The following is a 23,774-nucleotide window of genomic DNA, read 5'->3' on the forward strand; positions in this document are numbered from 1 at the left end:
GAGCACTTTATTAAAGCTTGCTTAGGGATTAGATAAGCTATAGAGCTTGATCAGATAGGATGCAGTCTACCCCTTAAGCCCCAGAGTGAGGGGGCGTTCATCTAACTATCAGCCTTCAGTAGGACTGAGCAGACGGTGCAAACCCCCGGTCCTTCCCGTCTCAGGGCTCTTCCAGTGTCTGAACAGAAACCAGTGCGTCGAGGAGACGTTCCGCTGTGATGGGGCTCAGCAGTGCTCCGATGGGTCTGACGAGCTGGGCTGCTCGAAGCCCGCTGAAGAATGTTCTCTGCGTTGTGACAACGACACCCTCTGTGTCCCCAAGAGCTGGCTGTGTGACGGCCACCCCGACTGTTCTGACAGGAGCGATGAACAAGGATGTGGTAAGTGCCGTGCAGCTCACATCGGGGACCTTGTGTTCTACGAGGTTGCCACCGACCCCGAATGCACAGACCCCACATCACTGCCCATAGAAGAGACGTTTCTGAGACTCTCTCGTGACAGTACTTTTGTCGACTGACCAACATAAAACCTTGTTTTAGTGCAGCCTGTTTAGAGACTACTTGATGTGCACATTGTCAGCTCATTGACACTGAAGCCACAGCCCCAGCACGGTAACACCTGCCCCGACAAAGCTCGACACGTGCATTTGCTCCATGAGGCGGCTCTCGACGTCTGGCACTAGGAACGCCAGACCTCATTTCCGCTCTGCCCTTGGGGGGAGCTTTTCAACAGCAGAATTCCCCCAGAGTACAAAAATGTGGGAACTATGGCTCTAAAGAGACTTTGGAAAGGACACTTGTTTCCAGTGTGAGGACGGAAACGAGAAGGCAGAGCGTCACCTCGTTCCATCTCAGCTGGAAACACACGCTAGGCAACACAAGTGTTTTTCTGCTTTGTGTAGGCGTATCTTCAGATGACCATGAAGGCATGGGAGCATGGATTTGAGGGTGGGGGTATGAAGTTTGGCAAGTAGGTGAATGTGTAAATAAGGAACCTGCAAATAGCGAAGAAGGACTGTACTTACCACAAAGGTAGCAGACTGGGATGAAAGGATCTGAGTTGGAAAGATGTTGGAGATCATGGTACAACACTTCCCTCTTTGTGACAAGATTCCCATTAGTGGAAAACCAGTCTACTTGAAGCAATGTTTCTTGAGCTGGAATTGACCATCTTGAAGATTTTAATTTTGATCCTAAGTCTTCTCGTGTGGTCGGCCATCCTTATCTTTAGGTGTGATTGCTTTCCCCTCTTTTCGTTAGGATACACCATCTTTCTTTTTAGTCTTCCCAGTGGCCTGTTTCAAGGCCCTTAATCACATTGTGGGAATAGGGTAGAAGAGAGAATTTGGAGAATTGAAGTGGGAAGAAGAGGAAGCTGGGTGAGGTATCATGACAGATTTGAATGCAGAGGCCATGGAGTAGCTGGACAGTAACAGTGCACTTGGGTTTACGAGAAGAACATCAGGAGAGGCAGGAAGGAACACCGGGTATAATTTACTTTTCAATGCATATTTATGGTTTTGTGTAGAACCTAAGCTTTTTTCTTGAGCCAAGTCAAGCAACTTCTATCTGTAGGAACTGAGCCCAAGAACATAACATGTAGGGTATGTTGGGTGTCATGAGAGACTTTCTCTCCTCATGGATGACAATAAGGTCCCAGAGGAGAGTCCTACTCCTCAGCCTCTCCCAGTGTCCTTCCATGTGTGCCCCCTGCCTGTCCCCCAGCCCTCATTCTCTGAGACAGGGTTCTTCTGGGCTATTTAGTAGGACTTTTCTAGCCTAAGACTATTTAACCACCTTGAGCGCTGGGGTTTAGTTCCCCAGGTGACAGCAGAAAACTGGGGAGTCTTCAAACTGCTCCACGTGCCCTCAAATGGCTTCCACATCTGGCTGACTTCTTACCCAAGCTTTGTTTTCTAGTTCAGGCGAAGTGCAGCGCCTTTGAATTTCAATGCGAGAACGGCCAATGCATCTCGCACTTTCTGCACTGCGACAGGAACCGAGACTGCCTGGACCACTCGGATGAGGATGGCTGCTCTGGGGCCTGGCCGCTGCAGTGTCCGTCGGGGGAGGTGAAGTGCCGGGGCAGCGGAGAGTGCGTGCCCGTGGCGTGGCTCTGTGACCGTGACTTCGACTGTGAAGATGGGACTGACGAAAAGGTAGGGAGGGCACCCTTCTCCAGAAAAACTGATTTCTCCTCACAACCAGAACATGTGTCTTCCTGTAGAAAATGTGAGAAAACCCAAGAACAGAGAAGGCTTCTCATCCCTCCTGCCCAGAGAGCCACTCATCACGACGTCAGGGTGTCTGGAGTGAGAAGATCTCTTGTCAAAAGGCAAATGTTTAAGTGGTTTTTATTGTAGGTTTGCAAGTGTTGGGTCTTCGTGGCTATGGTATAAATGTCCCCCTAGAGACCTGCTCCAAAGCTCTGCCTCCCCGTCACTGAGCAGCCACGACCCTGCCACGTTGTGGGAGGTGCAGTCTGGCTTGAATCCTGCTGCTTGCGTTTGACCCGAAGAAAGCACTTACTCCTTCATGTTCTACTTTCTGGTCTGTCAAATGGATAGGAGATAGGCCTCATGGCGCCTGAGGGGGTGAGAATGCCTGTAAAGGTTCAGGGATGTTAGCAGGGGCACAGATGTCCCCTCCCCTCCTCTAGCACGTGCTGCCCCAAAGCACAGTGTCCACATCAGGGGAGGTGCAAGGGAGGCCGGAATGTCAGTGGGCTAGGGATGGTTTTGGAAATGGCAAAGGAATTCTTCTTTTTTTTTTCTTAAAGATTTTATTTATTTATTTGAGAGTGAGAGCGAGAGCGGGGGAAAGGGAGAGGCAGAGGGAGAAGCAGACTTGCCACTGAGCAGGGAGCGTGAAGCGGAACTTGATCCCAGGACCCTGAGATCAGGATCTGAGCTGAAGGGAGACCCTTCACCAGTTGAGCCACCCAGGTGACCCCAAATGGCAAAGGAATTCTAAAGAAAAGTTTCTAGAGCACATTCTTATCATTCTTATTCCTAGATTTCTTTCCTTTCCTTTCCTTTCCTTTCCTTTCCTTTCCTTTCCCTTTCTTTCTTCCTTCCTTCCTTTCTTTCTTTCTTTCTTTCTTTCTTTCTTTCTTTCTTTCTTTCTTTCTTTCTTTCTTTTTTTAAGATTTTGTTTATTTATTTGACAGAGAGCAAGAGAGATCACAAGTAGGCAGAGAGGCAGGCAGAGGGAGAGGGGGAAGCAGGCTCCCTGCTGATCAGAGAGCCCGATGCGGGGCTCGATCCCAGGACCCTGAGATCATGACCTGAGCTGAAGGTAGAGGCTTAACCCACTGAGCCACCCAGGTGCCCTTATTCTTAGATTTCTTACATGAAGATGCCCCGATTTGACAAAATAAGACCTTTCTTTTCTCTTCATGTCCATGTTGCTTTACCTAGACCTCTTCACTTAAATACCTGCTGGAAATGTTTTTCTGAGTCTTGGGGCTTCTCTGGCCTCCTTGCAAAAGGGACTCAAGCATTGTCTTATAAACCAGGCTCTTTCTCCCTCCAAGAACCCCATCCTGCGCTCTGAGTGCCGGTGTCGCTGACCAAGTCACTGTCCCCTCAGGACTGTGAACCCGAGAAGCTTCGCTGTGGCTCCAGGCAGTGGTCCTGTGCCGGTGGAGACCAATGTGTGCCTGACGTGTGGCGCTGTGACGGGCAGAGAGATTGTGAGGATGGCAGCGACGAGGCTGGGTGTAAGTGTGGGGGCTCCCCCTGAGGGAGGGGGCTCCCAGGGACGCTGACTGCTTGCTTCCTCTTGGTACGAGAAGCCAGCTCAGCCAGCAGGTGCTACCGGCCCTGACAGGACGGGGGTGTCTTGATTGCGCATCCTTGCCAAGGAAGGGATGTTCGGGGCGGCAGGGAGCAGACGATATAACAGTAGAAAATCATCCTCTCGAGGCCGCCCCGAGAAGTGCCCGAGCTCTGAGTTCCAGTGCCGCTCCCTCGGCTGCCTCGACCTCCGCCTGCTGTGTGACGGGAAGGAGGACTGTGCGGACGGCTCCGATGAAGGTGGGATGTGCCTGTCGTCAGCATGCAGCGGGGCGCGGTGTTCCCACACCTGCTACCGGTCCCCGCACGGGCCTGTGAGTTCATGCCGCTACTGCTCGCCGGCAGCCGTAGACTGAGTCTAGTGACGGGGGGGAGGCTCGTCGGTCGGTCCTGACTGCTCATGAAACCCTCAGTCTTACGTGGCTGAGCTGTCCTGACCTGTCCTCTCGTGTCCGCCGAGCCCCTCCTGGCTCCTGAGTCCTGTCAGGTTCCTCCCCTATGTCGTGTCTCCTAGAACTTGACCACCCAGCCTCCAGAAACTCTGCTGTGTGAGCTTGGGGTGACACTTGGGACTAAGCCTGACATGTTTATGGACTTGTCTTCCATATGTGTATTTGGAATGTGACCTGCCCTTAAATTGAGGACTGCCGATGTTCTGGTCTAACATTATCAGCTGGCTGAACATCGTGACCTTGACTCTGATGGGCAAGTAGAAGAAAACAGTGTTCTGACGTCTGATCATGGTAACCTCTCCATTGGCAGGCAGCCCGTTCAGTTCAGTCTCCATGCCTCGTACTGGTTGTGCTGGGATTCTAGGTATCCTGGGCTGAACTTGGACCCCTACGTTAGTTAACTCAGCACCCACCGTGGTAGCAAGGGTGTGAGGTGTGCGGTGCCATTGATAAGACTGAGAGGATGACAATTTAAAGCAAAGTTGGTTTTCAGAACTTTTCATTTCGAGCTGCTGAAATCAAGTACATCGCCATGTGCTTTTAATAGCAAAGTCAGGCGTTTTCATCAAAGTTATGTGTCAGTGTCTTCAGGAAGTCTCAATGTTCTTGAAATCTCCAGGTATGTGCTTGTGAGCAAGGCTTCGAGCTGGGGAGCAGTGGCCGGGTCTGCAAGGATGTGGACGAGTGCCAGAAGCCGGGTGGTCAGCCTTGCAGTCAGACCTGTGTCAACACTCAGGGCTCCTACCGCTGCACCTGTCACCCTGGCTACTCACTGGAGCCTGATGGCCACACCTGTAAAGCAGCAGGTAAGCTGGAACCCTGATGTCTCCTGAGCCCTGGGTCAGGAACTTTCAAGTCCTGACTCTCCAGGAAGACAAATGCAGACCTTCTTTCTCAAGTCTTAAACGCTCCTGCCTGCTTGTGCCTGCCAAGCAAGCCTAGAACATTCTCCAGATCCCCTTTTTAAATGGAGTATTTCAGATGGAATTAGATCTAGGAAGGTGTCTACAGATAAGCCGTTGTGATGACAGAACCATGGCTCAGGCCCCTCTAACCACAGGTCAGCCTTACCTCAAGTTAGAATAAGTGTCAAAAGTCTTGACAAGCCCTCTTTCCTGCCCACCTGAGCTTAAATACTTAGTTAGAAATGTCTTTTTTCCTAGTTTATGCTAATCATGCCTTTATTCTAAGTGTTTTTAAATGGTGGGTATTAGCAGAAGCAGCACATCGAGGGGAGAACTACGGGGCTACCCCCAGCCCTGGCAGCGAGAAGGCAAAGGCTGCTTTGCTCTCTGGTTCCTTAGCCAGGGCTGAGCTCAGCATTCAGGCTCCGTAAGGCCACACGCTGAACGCATTTCTTATCTGGCAGGTACCGAACCCATCCTGCTGGTGGCGATTCAGTTCAACCTCCTCCTCTACGGCTTGAGGAGCTTGAAGGAGGACATTCTGACGACTGTGGACAAGAACGTGATGATCTTCTCCATTGACTATGACTTAGTGGGGCAGAAGGTCTTCTGGATGGATCCCGGTGCCGAAAGCATTAAGTGGATTAGTATGGACACAAAGAGGAAAGGGACCGTGGTGAAGGGTATGTCCCATGCGGGCTTCATCCTGCCCTTACGAATTACATATAACACGCAGAATGAAATGGTTGTTAACAGTCTAAACGTTGATTCAGTGAAATCTTCTCCACTAAAATGGACTGAGGCCTGCTAGTGGGCTAGAGATGGAAAGCTCCATTGTCCCCTCAGTAGACCATGCGAGTCAGCCAGTGGCCTCTATTTCTAATGGTCATCCTCCTCTGCAAATAGAAATTGCTCTGATGGAGACGCGTGCACCAGTTGTAGGATGACTTAACATGGTTTTCGAGTCTGATGCCTATGATCTGAAACCTAGTAGGAGCCGTGACTCAGCCTGGATTCACGTGCGGCATGGTTTCCGCTCTCTCTTCAGGGATGAAGTCAGACTGTGTGGCGGTCGACTGGATTGGGAGGAACCTCTACTGGGTGGATGGGACAGCAGGCCAGATTTCGGCCATTCAGCTGACGGCTGTGTGGAGAGGAAGATGCGAGCACACGATTGTCCTGGGCGATGACTTGGCTCAGCCACGGTCTTTGGCTTTAGATCCGCTAAATGGGTGAGTCCAGGGTGCAGAACACCAGTCAAGTCGTTCAAGTGCATTATTCCTCTTTAGTTCTACTTTGGTGCTCTTCACTCAACACAGAAGGACTAAAAAACCTATCTGATTTGACTTTAAATCTTATGGTGATGTGGGTCAACCATACGTATAGTAATCTTAAAAGCTTCTGATAAAAGTTCTTTATTTCAGTGAAGTGAGGTATAGGTGTTCACACTTGGTGGCTCACCTAAACTTTCTTCTGTGAACGTAATTCTCCCTTCAGAGGTATATTTTTTTTTTTATGGCTTTAAATGGCAGGAGGAAAAAGAATGGAATTAGGGATGGTGGTTTTTTTTTTTTTTAAGATTTATTTATTTATTTATTTATTTATTTATTTGCGAGAGGGAGAGAGAAAGGGCAAGCAGGGAGAGCAAAAGGGCAGAGAGAGAATCCTCAAGCAGGCTCCCCACAGAGTGCAGAGCCCGACATGGGGCTCGATCCCAGGACCTGGGGATGATGACCTGAGCTGAAATCAAGAGTCGGATGCCTAACCGAATGAGCCACCCAGGCACCCAAGAATAGTGTTTAATTTGCATTAATGGGCTTGGTAGTAGTGGGGAAAATAATTGCGTGTGAGGGTGAATCAAGGTTCTTCCATCCAGAGTCCTTTCTCTCTGGAAAAGTCCGGGAACTTAGAAACAACATATTCTAACTGTCAGAGCCCAGCCGTCATTGCGGTGGCCATGCGTGTACTGAATGTAAGAGCAAGATGGAGCAAAACTTAGGACTGAACGGTGATCTCGACTGGGTACCCTCTATCTGCTTTCTCCCCTTTTCAATACCTTCTACCAGGAATCTGTTACCATGGTCCTCAGGAAACTGGCAATCGTTACTGAGGCGTCTATTGGCCTTGACTGTGACCAGTGAAGTCCGAGGTACACCTCTTCCCATAGAACCAGCCTGCTCTCCGGCCCAGGAGAAAAAGGCAGGTTCCCTATTTTCCAGGTCCAGGAACTACTATGTTCCTTGGCTGCTTATAACCGTCGTGGTATTTTATCCCCACACGATGATGAAGGTGCGCCCTAAGATTTCCAGGGAAACTCTTTTTTTTCACAATTTCACTTACGGCACAGACCAATTTTGAGGAAAATATAATTGTGTTTCAAGGAATGAATCGATATTGTCTGTGAAGTAACACTTTACAGCTGACTTTTGTCCACACAGGTTAATGTACTGGTCTGAAATCGGAGGAGAACCTCAAATAGAACAAGCGGGGATGGACGGTAGTGGCAGGAAAGTCCTCATCAGTCAAGGTCTTGGCTTGCCAACCAGCATAGCTCTCGACCGGTTGAGCTGGAAGATATTCTGGTCTGATGACAAATTTCACTGTATTGGCTCTGCTAATCTGGATGGTACTGGTGTTAGCGTAAGTATTCCTTGGTATCAGGCGGTGTGAGATGTCTTATGCCTTGTATAAAACTCCTCCCAGAAACCTCATCAGCCCCATTTTAGATGTTGCAGCTAACACAAATCAGGAGCCCCTTTTCGGTCGTTGTGTTTGAAGATGAAGTCTTCTGGTCTGAGATGAAGACGAGAACAATACAGCGCGTGAAGAAGACAACAGGCAAGAACAGGGTTGTTCTCATCAAGCGTTCCCAGCAGCCTCATGGACTCAAGGTCTCCAGTGTACTCTTCAGAAATATTCCCCTAGGGGCACCCTTAAGTGTCAGCCCTTAAGCGTCTGCCTTTGGCTCAGGTCATGATCCCAGGGTGTTGGGATTGAGTCCCACATCGGGCTCCATTCTCGGCGGGAAGCTTGCTTCTCCCTCTCCCACTCCCCCTGCTTGTGTTCCCTCTCTCGCTGTGTCTCTCTCTGTCAAATAAATACATAAAATCTTAAAAAAAAAATTCCCCTAATTCTCCCTGAAAAGGCTACCAGTATGACCTTCCCAAGTACAGACTGTAGTGACCTCCTTCTGTCGTGATTAAAAAGCAAGGGTTATTCACTTGCTGTTTGTGAGGATTCAACAAGGCCCGGTGACATCCAGCTACTCTCTTGCAGATAATGCACGAAGTACTCCAGCCCAAGGCTCCTAATCCCTGTCTGGACGCCCGCTGTTCTCACTTGTGCCTTCTGAGCCCGCGATCCAAGGCAAGCTGTCGTTGCCCAGTTGGCCTCCTGCTCGCGGACGACGGCACCACCTGCATTCCGCTCGAGGATTCTGCATTTCTGTTCCTCGCGTTGCCCACAGCTATCATGCAGGTGCTGGTCCGTAGCCTCACTCACATGTCTGTGCCTGGGCCACGGTCTGTTTCGGACTAATTCGAATTCTCCAGGCAACAGTTATAATAGTAGGGGCCCTGGTCCTTGGAATATTCTTTTTTAATTTTTTTTTAAATTTTTAAAATAATCTCTACAGCCAATGTGGGGTTCAAACTCACGACCCCAAGATCAAGAGTCGCATGTTCTACTGACCAAGCCAGCCAGCCCCAGTTTCCCTTGGAATATTCTGCACATACAACTTAAATTTTAGTATTCACTGTGTCCTGGGAGCGATCACGACCCAAAATGAAGTGGCTATGAAATGCGGACACTCCTTGAGAACTAGGACGCCAGCGCACGGGGTAGGGTTCTGAGAGTGTGGTGCGTCTGGCATAGTTGTCCAGGCATCTTGCTGATGATATAGAGTAATTCTAGTCCCAGCAGCTCAGCTGGGTTTTAGCCTGGTGAGGGGGAAGTACAAGTTATGAGGGAACTTTTCTTAAGTCAAAGGAGATACCAACAAATAAGTTATTTCTAATAACTTCTACCACATTTACAACTTGGTCACTTTAAAATGACAAATGTAGGTATGGAGGGTTGACTTCAGTTTCAGTAAGATATCAATAGTAGAGTCTCATTTAAAGGGGAAGGCCTTTCGTATACAAGTGTATCCAAGCAACACATTGTACACCTTCGAAAAACTTAGTAAACTAGACAATCCTGGTAAACTTAGACAAATGTTGTATGTCAATTATAGCTCAAACATTTACCAAATAAAGGGGAGGGCATTTAACAAAGGGGTCGATCTTTGAAACACATGGATTCAAGGACATTTAAGTGCTTAAAGCTCCAGGAAGGGAGAGAAATAATGACTGTTTTTAGATGATAAGTTCAGATTTCCCTAGATTCTCAATATTGTGACATTATTGCAAAATCAAGATGGAGAATTACACTAGATTCAGCTGGTGCCATCCACCTATTTTTTTTTCCCATAGATTTATCTGAAAAATCTAGAAGCTTTACTAGGACGACCAACTTTACCAGAACATAGGATACTTCCCTTTACCGATGTGAACCAGCTTGCATCCCTGGATTACATAGTCCAGGAAAAGGCTCTCTACCTTTCAGAGTTGGATAATGGTGATATCAGGCTACTGAGGCTCAAAGAATCTGGAAAACTCTCTTGGAGGAAAATCCTAATGGTGGAGGGAACAGTCACCGACTTTGCTGTGGACTGGTTGAGTGGAAACATATATTGGATTGACAGTGAGAATCCTCACATCAATGTAGCTTCCTCAAAAGGCCAGTATCCCACTGTGCTGGTCAGTGAAAATCTCTACCGGCCAGCCTCGGTTGTGCTCCACCCGCCCTCTGCAGTCATGTGCTTTGCGGACCTGGGTGCCCAGGACGATGGCGGGCGTGGGTCCAGCATTGAATGTGCCTCCATGGACGGCCGCAGGAGGAAGGTGCTGTGGCAGAAATCCCAGGTCCCTGCGGGCCTGACCTTGTCAGATTCGGGAACCCGAGTTTACTGGGCTGATACTGGTAAGCAATTAGAACACACCCTAACACCCTGACTGAAGGACTTTGGCCAGAGAGAAAGAGTGATGTTCTGCTTTCTGCTCTTCAGCTATGACTCCAAACAGTTTTAGGCCTGAGTTTACATATTCTGCACCACCTTCCAGACAAACCGCATTCTGAGTAGGATATAAGCCCACAGAGTCATGCAGTTGTCCCTTTGTGAAGGCATAAAAATCGAGAACTTAACCAATGTGCCTGAGCCAATCTTCGGTGTATCACTGTTAGAGTAGAGTAAATGAAGAACTGTCCTTCAGAAAATGCAGAGAAGACAGTGTCCTCCTGGTGGGAGGCAAGACAAGACGCAAAGAGCTGCAGGATGGAGTAGAGCTGGGTGGGCTAAGTGAGATTAACTGAGTCTTTCTCTCCAGGGCGAGGCCTCATAGAGAGTATTCAACAAGATGGCTCTGGGTACAGAGTAGACCGCAGAGGCATTGAGGGCCTTACCCTCTTTACCATTGGACAAGGCGTGATGTTCTGGATGACAACTGATGATGGTATGTCTTATTCAATGTCTGATTGTCTTTGTGATCTGAATTTACTCCTGGGTCTCTAAAGCAAATCTGCCAATGTCTCGCACTGATCTTGGCAAAGTCTGTCTTCTGGAAGGACTAATTAAGCAACTTCCCTAATTGAACATGTATGTGTAACAGGGATTCTATGACTTGGGGAAACTGACTTATTTGGTGATTCTTTATATGTGAAGATGCTTAATCCTGTTCTGCCTGACATTGCTGGCTTTGATCTGAGGCTCTCTGCTTTTGAGGGCCTTCTGATATAGTACAGAGAGAACTGGGCCAGGAATTGGAACCAGGTGAGATAACTGCTCAGTCAGTTAGTAGCTGGAATACCTTGCCTATAAAATGAGTACGTGTCTCACTTGACTCATACACAGGAAAGTACAAGGTGAACTACGGAATATTCTGTCCTTGCAGGGTATTACTGGTATTTAAAGCGGTTTTTCCTAAACAACAGTGTTCTAATATGTTGTTTCTGGCTAGAGTCTAGATTTTGTTAAACTGGAAAACTCTATTTAAAATCTATCTCTTTAATATTTCCAAACGCTGGTCCATTAACAAGTTGGGCTGGCCATGTTATAATTGCAAAAACAGGTTGGGTAGATCCTACCCTCCAGAGGTGCTAATTTATTAGCTATGTGGTGAGACCTTTGCTCTCTGTTTTGAGATCCACTGGTGACACTTACTGCAGAAAGCCATTTTCAGATATGTTCTAGAACAATGTTTAAAATCATTACCCATCATTTGCATGGACTACATTTAAGTGTCTCCTATCCTAATCATCTATCTTTGTATTTCTGGACATATATGAATGCTCAACATAACTTACACTTGATTTTATTCTGGAGGAAAGCATAGAACTATTTTTATTTGTCTTGAAATTTCTTTCCAGAAAAAAAAAATTTAGAAAAACACATGTCTCTTCTGTAAAACTCTTGTTATTCAACTGGAGTTTATGCAGATGGGTGACAATTTTCACAGTGAGCAATTTTCTTTGCAGAAGAAGTTGTCTTAAAATTAAAATTTGCTTTTCTCGAAAGAATTTAAAATTTGCTTTTCTTAATGATTGTTCACTGGCTTTTGTTTCAGCACAAATCACTAAAGTTTGGTACGGCAAGGCAGAACTTTCAGAAGACCAGTGGTTCCAAATAGATCAGAAGATTGTGGATTTAAAAGTTTACAGTAAACTTAGTCAACAGGGTAAGCAACTTTGCAGTGATGAGAACACAGAAGCCTGTTGAATTTCCCTTTGAAGGGGATCCTCTGCCCTGCAGTATCTCCTTGAAATGGCTTTGTGTTTCCCACTAAGTTACTTCTCTGGCAAGTTCTTATAGATCTCCATAGCTCTCTTGTCTTCATGCAGTTATATATAGTATAGTTCTGGTATAAAACTAGTCCCGTTACTTTTCTAGGAGACAAAATAGTGGTATATATATTGGGCTCGAGTTTAGTATGATTTTATGTTCTCTTGTAGGAGGAATTACAACTGTGGTATAATTGAAATTATCTTTTAGCTCTGCACTAGAACTCATCTTTATTCTACTTATTGTCATGTGTATCTGCTTATGATGTTGACTCATCCTTGAAAATCCAGCTTGGGGGTGCTCAGATGCTTTTCTCCAGTGTTTGAGTAGAGCGATGATGGGCTTAGTTAAAGTAGTCATAGATACAGTCTTTTCCTAGGCGAGAGGAACACCAACAATGTGAGCTCAAATGGTTCACCACACCTACCACTACCAGGGATGTTGACTACATTGGTCTTAAGCGAACGCTACTCCGTTGCTTTGTTCTGGAAAGCTAAACTCTGTAAACTAATGTTAGTCAAGCTTAAACTTCTGAAGTCTTGGCTTTGCAGAGAGAACTTTCTTAGAATTCTCCAGTGTGATTCACGGTGAAGAATCACTGATCACCTGGCACCTGGTTGGCCAAGTGGAGTTAAACTGAAAAGCTGTCCACTCTGGAAAAAACATCTGGGTCCTGTAACTCTGATAGCGTATTTGTAGAATGTTGGCAGAAGACCCTTATGAAACCATCTAAATCAAAGTGGTTTATTTTGGGGGGGGGGGTCCACAGGTAGTAACAGCTGCTCCAAAGACAACGGAGGGTGCAGCCACATGTGTCTACCAAACCCTGAAGGAGCGACGTGTAAATGCCCCAGTGGGCACTACTTGGCTAACGAAAGCAAATGTGTTGAAGCTGTCCCGTGCTCTGAGCCGTCCCGGGCCTGTGAGGATGGTCGGGAGTGCATTTCCATGGAGCAAGTTTGTGACGGTCATGCTGACTGTCTGGATGGATCTGATGAGATGCGCTGTGAGTAATTCCTATCTAGGACCCCACTGTTGATCACCATACATGACGTACTTTGAATATTTAATAAAATAATCCTTAATATCTCAACCTAATTCTTAATATCTAATTCTATAATATCCCTGAAGTTTTTATCCTCTCAATCACTGCCTTTTATCACTGGCGCTTTTAAACTGAACAACGTAAAACTTCTAACTATGGGCAGTTGAATATAGATTACATGGACGTCTTCTGGAAAGTTTTAGTATTGGCGATGTGATAGCTCCGTAGGGCTCAACAGTTTGTATGCTGTCTGAAAGAACACTATTTAACTACATCTGATTCTGTCCATTTAAATGGATCACATTGCGAGCATGGTCCAGGAGGAGGAGGTGGGGTAAATGATTTGACCTTAGTTCGGGTCCCCCCTTTTAATGTGGAAGTAGCACTTTCTGCCTCAAAGAGTTACGGAATACAAGAGTGTGTGACTAAATCTGCCATATGAGTACATACCATTGTCAGGTTACTTCTTAAACTCTAGCTAGTAGATGGTTGTTATAGAAATCTTACTGCCAAATACGGCCTTCATGGAAAGGTGTTGTCATGTCCGGTCGGCTGAGCAACTGTGGTAGCTAATTCTGTGGTAGCCGCTATGCTCAAATTCTACAGCACTCCAGTGGTAGCCAAGTCATGGCGGCTGTAGAGCTGAAGCAACAGTGGGCTCGGCACTGAAACTTGTCCTAACTAGTAAGAGAACAAACTGGAAAAGGAATCTTGGAGTGAAGAGTTCTTACTGACCTCGCAATTTCAATCTTAAATAGGAAAATTAATAGATTTTGATTCCCAGAGTTGATTCTATGGTCTCACGAATGAGGGCGGTTTTCTCAAAAACCTCACGTTACAGCGACTCTAGAGGCAGGTCAGTGAGCAAGAAATGGATTGTCTTCGCCATCTGGTTTGAGAACTACACCAGAAGCCTAAAGTACCCTCACTTGCTCTCAACCTGACGATCAGGAATTGGCTCCACTCCTCAACAAGTATCTCATGCTGATTTGTACACGGAATGATGCTTGTGCCAACAATGATGGAGGATAAGGTGAAATACCTACAGGCAAACCTGACTTTCAGATTGGTGTTAAAAATACCCTGTTGCCTACTCCCTCCTGCCCACTACTGCCACCAAATCCAGTCGAAGATTTGCAGCTTGTAGATCTTGCAAAACCAACAGTTTACTTGGACCAAAAAAAAAAAAAAATCATATTTACAGATAAACATATATCTTAAAAATCTTTCTAGATATTTACCACTTAGATCTACCATACTATTCCTTATAGAATAAAACCTTTTTGTAATTGAGGGAATCTGCCTTGACTAAAACTGGGCATACCATCCTTTAAAAATAGATTGGTATGATATACTTGTCCTGGAACCAAACAGTTTAAGTGCCTTAGGATATGCAGTTTTTTATATGTTTTTAATTGTTTTTTGGTCGGCCAAAAGGTAGTGGTAATGGTGACTTCACAGATTCAAACTTATCTGGTTAAGTCTTCTAGAATTCTTCTTCTGTAATCCTTTCTGACAAATATGTGTATATACCCACACTCACACCTGTTTTTGTAGGTACGTATCCAGATAAAACCCATTCAACACCAACATCTAAAAATGCAGAGGCTGGAAAAAGGTTGACTCCAGAAGCTTCCCTACCTTTCCAAGCTCCCAAGTCCACCAAGTCTAGATATCCGGGTCCAGAGGGGATGAGTTATCCTGTCAGAAAAACACTAATCCCTCCAGTTTCTGCTAGAGAAAGCAAGAACTCAGACACCAAGGAAAAAGGCAAGCTTGTCCAGCCCAAGAACTTACAGAGAGCAAAACATCTACCCTGTAGCACAGATTTCTGTAGCGGGAGGGGAATCTGTACAATGGTAGGCCTGCTGAGAAAGTGCCGCTGTCCGATGGAATATGGTGGAGAGTTCTGTGAAGAGCCAGCACGTGGACCTGCCCCTGGCTACATCGCCCTCAGCTTAACCATTGTCTTAGCAGTCGCACTAGTCGCTCTGGGAGCATTTGTCTGTTCCAGAAGAGACCACAAATTCAAAAGGTGAGCAGTTCTCAAATGTCCTCATGGGAGAGTTCATTCCAAAGAAGGCTTATAGGACTCATGGGGTTAGAGGTATGGCTCCTTCCCTAAGAACTTATCCTCTGAGGAAGGATCTCGGGGATGAGGCAGCCCTCACTTGTTAGATGACCTGGAGAGACAACAGAGGTCACCTCTTTGGGACCTGAGGCAAATGGTATTGTAAGAGGTAGGAGGCATTCATGCAGCTAGAATCTGCCTCAGCCCCAGAGGCACAATCTCAGGGATGAAGTGATGAGGTTCTTTGCCAACAAGGCCGAGTTCATGCCAATGGCTGGAGAAAAAAGGCAGGGATGGGGGCACCTGGGTGGCTCAGTGGGTTAAAGCCTCTGCCTTCAGCTGAGGTCATGATCACAGGGTCCTGGGATCGAGCCCCACATCAGGTTCTCTGCTTGGCAGGGAGCCTGCTTCCCTTCTTCTCTCTCTCTCTGCCTGCCTCTCTGTCTACTTGTGATCTCTATCAGATAAATAAATAAAATCTTTAAAAAAAAAAAAAAAAAGAAGAAAACCCAGACCTACTGAGTGAGTCAGGAATTCAAATTTTAACATGGTTCCCAGTTGGTTCACTTAAAAAAAAAAAAAAAAAAAAAAGGCAGGGATGAGTTAGTTCGCCGGGGCTGCTATAACAAATACCACAGACTGAAGACACCGATTAGGTCACATGTGCTGGTTAGGGTCCACTTGTATGCTGGGAAGGGACATTAAGCAGCCTATATATCAAGAAATACAGAGATAAGGAAGTTTGAAAAGTTATGTCTCTGTCCAGCACTCACAGACTAAAGAAAAGGCCAGGAGAGAGAAATGGTGTATCTTTGCCCAAGGGAACCCTGGTTAACAGATTACTAATGTTAAGAATGACTGAAATGCTACCCGTGGGGTTTTGATGGTCACTGCAGGTCTTTTTACCACATTAATCTGCTTTCTTAGCTCACCTGCCTCCAATATCCACTAGCTACCAACTTGTCCTTGGATTCTGTTCTGCTTGACCCCAGTTAGTAGAGTCCCCCAATGGAGAAGCTGTATTCTTTTGGAAGTCAAGTGAATGCCTATTAACAAATCATAATTGACTCAAGTATCACCCATTCTGGGTCATTTGATTGATTCTAAAGACAAAACAGAACATAGTACCCATAACAGTAGCCTTTGATAGGGGATGAGTCGGCCCTTTCCAACCATTGACCCACCGCAGCTTCAACCTCAAGGAACAATTCTTTTGACTCTGGTTTTTTTTTTTTTTTTTTTTTTTTTTTGATTCTTAGAAATAGTGCAGCAGCATCAAGAAATTCGACCCGCCATAAAGACAATACCCAAGAGGAGGAGAATCTAATGAACAGTGAGACTTTTGTCAACGAGGCCTATGATGAGCAGGTACGCCTGGAAGTGTCTTTGAGGAGAACAGATTGTGAGATAGAGCTGAAGAATGCCCCTTCTGAAAAATCCGAGCTGGTGAGAGTAGGCAGTGTTAACTCACAGCGCTTTTCGCGGTTTGTCAATGATGCTATGATGTGTCTCCAGCGAGTGTTCAAGTAACTGGTTTATCTGTAGACTCTGCTCAATCTCTAGTTCAAACCGAAGTGAAATGTGCATGAAATAGTAATCAAGACATTCAGCTTTTGGTGAACTTCCACCAGGGGCTCAGTCCTATGGTGGGGTGGGATGTTATTAGGGCTAGTTGGAGTTACCCCTAAAATTATGTCCCTCTGAGATCTCTCCTAACCTCAGTCACTCAACCACCTCTGTGTTTTGCTTTGTTTTAACGTAGTGTGTATCCATGGGTGCCTACATCAGTCAGTGGAGCATGCGACTCCTGATCTCCGAGTCATAAGTCCAAGGCCCACATTGGGCATAGAGCTTACTTTAAAGAAAAAAAAAAACAATAAATAAAAATTAAAAAAATAAATACATATGTGTATATATATTAAGGGTCGCCTGGCTGGCTCAGTCAGTGCAGCATGGGACTCTTGATCTAGAGTTTGCGAGTTTGAGCCCCAAGTTGGGTGTAGAGATTATTTAAAAATAAAATCATTAAAAACAAAGCAAACCAAGAAAAAACTATCATAGTGTGTATTCTCTAACTTCAGGTCTCTTTTCCTACAGGAACTGTTAACATTACAAAGTGACTAACCTGCTGAAAAAGGAGCTGAAACATCTCAGTAAAAATTGTTTAGACACTGCACTGCGTACTGTTTTAACGTCTGTAAGTAATGAACTGTAACTATGTGCGAAAATGGTAACTTATTAACATAACTGCTTTTTAAATTGGAGGATTGGTTTTGTTGGCGGAGATCGAAGGACTGCAGAGTCACAGGCGGGTCGGATTTCTGCACAAGCTCCATGTGATTTAGGTGAGGGCTCATCTGCAGAGACTGTCTGATCCCAGCGGGACTGGCCCAGTGCTGGTCAGAGGTTCTGGATTTGAATCTTGGTCCTGTCACTAACTTTGATGGGTACTTAATTGCTCTGAACTGGCTTTTTCGTCTTACAGAAGGGAAGGATCTCTTAAATCTTTACCTCTCAGGTAAAGGTCAAGTTTCTGCAGTGTAGCAAGTGTTCAAGTATTAGTTCTTTATCATTCCCTCTCAGATGTTTTACTACAAAGTTAGTACTCGCTTTTGTTGAAAATTTATAAAAAGTGTTTTTTAATGCTCTCATTTGATTCTAAAACCAAGTACAGCGGACCCTTGAACAAGACAGGTTTGAACTGCATGGGCCCACTTACGTGCAGGTGGTTTCCATCAGTACGTACAATACTGTGAATGCATTTTCTCATGATTTTCTTAGTGATATTTTCTTTTCTCTAGCTTTATTAGAATACAGTATATAATACATATAATACACAAAATATGTGTTAACTGACTGTTATGGGTAAGGCTTCTGGTCAACAGTAAGCTGTTAAGTTTGGGGGGAGTCAAGGCGTGTGTGGATTTTCTACCACAGTGGGTGGGTGTCCCAACCCCTGTCTGCCCCAGGATCAGCTGTGCAGGTAGATTTATTCTACTGATGTAGAAACTCAGACAGTGATTTGTCTAAGGCTTGAAGTAAAGTAGGTAGACACTGGGGGCCTCAACATAGCGTTACCGATGTGGACTCGGGCTCATCTTAATGAGCTCTAGCCTGCTGGGAAACTCACAGATGCTACTTAGATCTGGGACTCCCTTTGGCCCTCCAGATGGTATCTTCCTTTACACTCTTACATAAAGAATCAAGGGCACTGAATCTGTGACGGGAGACGGGTAACAGGAGCGTTGTCCAACATTCAGTGGCAACCTGGGGCTGATCACTTAATCATGAAACTGTTTCTCCAATGGTAACAAGAGGGTTAAGAGAACCTACATCAGCCAGTGAATCATCACATGAAGATATAAAAATACGTGCACTGCTTAGTGCGTAGTACCAGAGGCTGAGAACCTAAGTCCAAATGATAGTCGTGACTTGTCTTGGACGTCTTTCCTTGCTTGGCTGTTTGTCTAGGCTATTCATAGTTAAGTTCGTTTTTTGCAGCACGCGTTTGTGTAGGCTTCAAGGCTAAGAGCAGTCCTAAGCTTATAGCTGTGGGTATGGAACATAAAATTGACTGTGCTTTGCAGTCAAGTATAAAAATTCCCAAGTACAGATCAACTTGACAGGAAAAACAAATGCTAGGGGTTCCACCCTTCCCGAGGCTGGGAGACACCGGCAGCAGTATTCAGTTTCCTGGGGGTGCTTAGCTGTATTTGAGAGAAAACATTTCTGCACCAAAGCGCCCGAGACCCCTCGCCACCACAGAGTGACTCTTCGGTTTCTCTTGCCACCGCTCCCAAGAACCATATCCCTGCCAAGTTGGCCCTTGGCAAGGCTCTGCCTCCATCTGTGGAAAAATGAGTAAAAAAGATACGACCGAGAGTCTGGCTGGAAAACGTGCATGAATGACATACAGCGGCATTATCATTTTGTCTGGACACACTTTAGCTGTCGCCCTCACCTCCTGCAGACCCTAAGTGTCCAGCAGACTTCCAAGACTAGAGTTCCGGCCAGCTCCCTTGACCTTGGACTTCTGCAGGCTGTGCGCTGGTATGGTACCACCGGCCCTGCCTTCTACTCCACAGGCCCCGCCTTCTACTCCACAAGCTCCGCCTCCTGGCTAGACCCCAGCCGCTCCACCATTTCCTTTTCCTGGTGAAAGGGTGGCTGACAGCAACCCAATCTGTGTGTCGCGCAGGTACCCATATCCTCTACCTCCTACCCGGGCTTAGTCATGTCTTCTCCTATTTGGTTTCCTATGAGTGTGTGCCCAAATATTATCCCGCTTGAATGCGGTTTAATGTATCGTTATGCATCCCCAATTCAAGAATTTACAAGACACCTCTGAACTCCTTTTCACTGACAGACTGAAGTATAAATGTTAAGCACCCATTCATAAGATTAACAATCCCTAACCACTGCTATGCCCAAAACTGGCTTTCATACGTCAATTACCCAAACTTAGCTGTTTGGAGCAAAGGCATATTAACTGTAAGATAATACTGATGATCTCCGTATTAGGTGTTAATTTCTTAATTTCTCTCCACCTAAATAGACGAAGTAGTAAACTCTATAGCAGATGTGAAATTTGAATTTTTTTTTTTTTTTAAGATCTCATTTATTTGACAGATCACAAGTTGGCAGAGAGGCAGGCAGAGAGACAGGGGGAAGCAGGCTCCCCACCAAGCAGAGAGCCTGATGCAGGGCTTGATCCCAGGACTCTGAGATCATGACCTGAGCAGAAAGCAGAGGCTTTAACCCACTGAGCCACCCAGGTGCCCCCAAATTTGAATTTCTTTGTAAAAACTCAACATCTGTATCCTGGTGGTAGGTTTGGGTTTCCTTCTGGAGAGGGACAAGGAGCTTTAGAAAAGCTCATAGTTTCATGCTTTAGGTTCAGAGAGCCCTATGTAAAACTTGACCTTTTAGGTCTCTAGCTAGCAATTCAGTTAAACTCTTGCTACTTACTTGTTTTAGGAAACCAATGGGGGAGAGATCATTGATGTTGGGAGCGATGCACCAGGTTCCTACTATTTTAACTGCTGGAAGGCTTTTGAAATCCAGAGAAACCAGGAACTAGAACATGGAGTTTGTTGCTATCATTTACCAGATTTACAGATCAGTCTGTTTCCTCAGCCTTCACTGTTCACATTTACTTCTCTCCTCTCAGTCTCATCTAATTCTTAAGCTTTACTCTCAAGACAGTGCATTTGGAATCCATGCCCTCTCCAATACCCACCACCTGGTTCCCCCAACCTCCCACCCCCCCGCCCCTTCAAAACCCTCAGATTGGCGGGGAGCCTGCTTCCTCCTCTCTCTCTCTCTCTCTGCCTGCTTGTGATCTCTGTCTCAAATAAATAAAAACAAAATCTTAAAAAAAAAAAAAGACATGTCTCCAAAGGCAAAGGAAAAAATAAGCAAAAATGAACTTTTGGGACTTCATCAAGATCAAAAGCTTCTGCACAGCAAAGGAAACAGTCAACAAAACAAAGAGGCAACCCACAGAATGTGAGAAGATATTCGCAAATGACCATACAGACAAAGTGCTGATATCCAAGATCCGTAAAGAACTCCTCAAACTCAAAATACACAAAACAGATAATCACGTCAAAAAATGGGCAGAAGACATGAACAGACACTTCATCAGTGAAGACATACAAATGGCTATCAGACACGTGAGAAAATGTTCATCATCACTACTCATCAGGAAGATTCAAATCAAAACCATGTTGAGATACTACCTTATACCAGTTAGAATGCCCAAAATTAACAAACAGTAAACAACGTGTGTTGGAGAGGATGTGCAGAAAGGGGAATCCTCTTCCACTATTGGTGGGAATGCAAATTGGTGCAGCCGCTTTGGAGAATAGTGTGGAGATTCCTTAAGAAATTGAAAATAGAGCTTCCCTATGACCCTGAGTTGCACTACTGGGTATTTACCCCAAAGGTACAGATGTAGTGAAAAGAGGGACCATCTGTACCCCAATGTTTATAGCACCAATGGCCACGGTCAACAAACTGTAGAAAGAACCAAGATGACCTTCAACAGATGAATGAATAAGGAAGATGTAGTCCATATGTACTATGGAGTATTATGCCTCCATCAGAAAGGATGAATACCCAATTATTGTATCAACATGGATAGGAATGGAGGAGATTTTGTTGAGTGAAGTAAGTCAAGAAGAGAGACTCAGTTATCACATGGTTTCCCTTAGTAGAGTGTAAGGAATTACACAGAGAACATCAGGAGGTGGAGAGGAGAAGTAAGTTGGGGGAAATTGGAAGGAGAGACAAACCATGAGAGTCTTTGGACTCTGAGAAACAAACAGGGTTTTGGAGGGGAGGGGGTTAGAGGGTGGGTGAGCTTGGTGGTGGGTATTAAGGAGGGCATGTACTACATGGAGCCCTGGGTGTGGTGCATAAACAATGAATTCTGGAACACCGAAATTTAAAAATTAAATAAAATTTGTTTTAAAATTAAAAAAAAAAAGTGCATTTGGAAAGGCTGTGTGGACCTCAGGCTGGTTTATGAGCATGGCTCCGCCCACCTGCCTGTCAGAGGGAGGAGGTGCTAGACAGCCCAGTGGGACCTGAGAGAGGGTGGTAGCGTTGTCTTTACTGTTTGTTTCAAGCCCTCCTCTCCACATGTGAACCCTGGAGAAGCAAGCCCTCTCGTCAGCATTGTCTCCCCCACGCCCTCCACCCCAAAATCCTTGTCTTGTGTTTTCCTTGATTCCGACAAATGTCCTTGTTTTCCAGTGTTCAGTCCTCTGTAATGGAGATTTGCTGGAGGGGGTCATTGATCTGCGTGCAGTGAGGAGAGAGAGGAATGTACACGGTGGTCACAGGGAAGATTGGATGAGAATTGCACACAAGTTTGTGTTTTTATCCCCTCCCTGGCCCCTCACACAAGTTTGTATTTGAAGTCATGATGTTGTCCCTTATTTTGTTCTCCTCACATAGAGAAAGTCTCATCCATGACATGTTGGGACCAGAGGAGGCACTGGTTGTGTTGGCCTGGTCCTTGCAAGCCGATGGTAACCCAGTTCACAAAGTTGGTCCTGTGACCCATTCCCTGCCAGCGTCCGTGCTCCTCCACATCCTGTGGGCCTGTGGCCTCGGGTCACAAATGACTCTGTACAAGACAAGTTGTGTATAAGGCAAAGAGGCACTTAGGGTACAGAAACAGATTTTAGAGGTAACATTAAATTTCTAATGGTTCCCAAACAAGTGTTAATACCCGTTCTGGGACTACAAATATACATAGAAACCATCATACCCTTACTTTCAATTTAGAGGTAAAACAGGAAAGCACATCAAGAAAATGACACGCTTGAACATGCGAGTGATATGTTCCAACAGGACCCCTCGAAGCTGTTGGGGGAAAGTAGCTATTTAGGGTGTGTGGGGGGATGGTGATAACGTAGGCCTTGGCCAAGCCATGAATGGAGTTTAAGCTGAGAGAGGATAACACCTAAGGAAGATCCCAGGGCTTTTAACGACCAGACTGTATTCCCTCCTCAAGCTCTTAGCCTGACAAAGGGCAGAGGGCAAGATTTTCCCAGCCTCACTCAAAGACATCGCCAACTTCTTCCTGTCCTTAGCAGCCAGTTCTAGAGCCGAGTAGAAGCAAAACACACTGGTGCCATGCCTGCTGTGCCATCACTGTTCTCTGGGCCTGGAATGTGCCCTTCTCCCTTCTTTCCATTCTGTGCTCAAGCATCCCCTCCTTCCTGACCACCTTCCCTAAAACCACCCTCTTCTCCTCAAGTCCTTGTCGCTGGTCTGTTTCTCCTCATTTTCCTAGTACGTGTCTCTCAGGCTATGCTAGATTGTGTAAGTTCCCCAAAGGCAGAGCCTGGAGTGGTCTTCCAAGGTGCCCACAGATGTGCCGACGAAACGACAGGTGCCCCTGCACCTACTGGTTGGATGGTCTATGCAATGAAGAAGAGCATGGTCTAGAAGCATCTTGACAGCGCCTCCTACAGCATCTGCAAATGTTCAACAGCTTCTGTGCTGAGATCTTCACCCCTCCTCACAGAAGGCATGCTGCTAGGTCAGAGCCAGCCTGGCCAACAGGCAGAGCAGGAGCCCTGTGAACAGTGTCTGCTCTACGTTCACACATTCCTCGGTCCCTGCAGGCAGGCACAAGCTGAGTAATCTCGAGAAGACTTCGCCCATTAATTGGGGACACATACTTCGTATGTGATCAGGTTCATTAAGAACAGGTCGTGATGGCACAAGGGGGGGCGGCGGGGGTGGGTATGAGGCAAGGGGGCAGTGCTGTTCCCCAGCTGTGTCTTCCCTGTGGGAAGGTTGCCTGGCTCGTGGGTTTTCAGTTTAGGCCAAGTTCACGCCCACAGCAGCAGCTCCGGAGGCTCCTGCCTGGTCCAGCGTCTTGAGTGTCAGAGCCATTGTCTCTGCTGCTGTGGCACAGAATGACCCGTGTGCCCACAACAGATCCCAGCCTGACTCAGGAGTGCCTTTCCATGCTGTCTTGACTTTTTTCACAGCAAAAAGCAGTTTGCATTTTTTTTTTTTAAAGGGAGTTTCGGTTTCATTTCTGTTGCTAGGGCAAAACAGAGCTCTCATTCCTGACAACAAATCCTTAATCAGCAGAAGGGGGGG

General features: G+C 46.1%; 1 protein-coding gene across 1 annotated transcript in view; it reads left to right on the forward strand.

The window, feature by feature from the left end:
• Positions 1–20,333, forward strand: part of LOC116874914 (prolow-density lipoprotein receptor-related protein 1-like) — a 43,393-nt gene extending 23,060 nt beyond the window's left edge. The window contains 17 exon segments of the mRNA XM_032869974.1: positions 165–380; positions 1,920–2,158; positions 3,591–3,720; positions 3,926–4,110; positions 4,868–5,054; positions 5,618–5,836; positions 6,202–6,385; positions 7,592–7,793; positions 7,880–8,044; positions 8,430–8,630; positions 9,626–10,175; positions 10,580–10,705; positions 11,816–11,926; positions 12,800–13,036; positions 14,633–15,110; positions 16,406–16,514; positions 20,124–20,333. Coding sequence (XP_032725865.1) covers positions 165–380; positions 1,920–2,158; positions 3,591–3,720; positions 3,926–4,110; positions 4,868–5,054; positions 5,618–5,836; positions 6,202–6,385; positions 7,592–7,793; positions 7,880–8,044; positions 8,430–8,630; positions 9,626–10,175; positions 10,580–10,705; positions 11,816–11,926; positions 12,800–13,036; positions 14,633–15,110; positions 16,406–16,514; positions 20,124–20,333 — 3,749 coding nt within the window.
• Positions 20,334–23,774: the final 3,441 nt, after the last annotated feature.

The sequence above is a fragment of the Lontra canadensis genome, unplaced genomic scaffold, assembly GCF_010015895.1.
Source record: "Lontra canadensis isolate GAN:19392208 unplaced genomic scaffold, GSC_riverotter_1.0 scaffold39, whole genome shotgun sequence".
NCBI lineage: Eukaryota > Metazoa > Chordata > Mammalia > Carnivora > Mustelidae > Lontra > Lontra canadensis.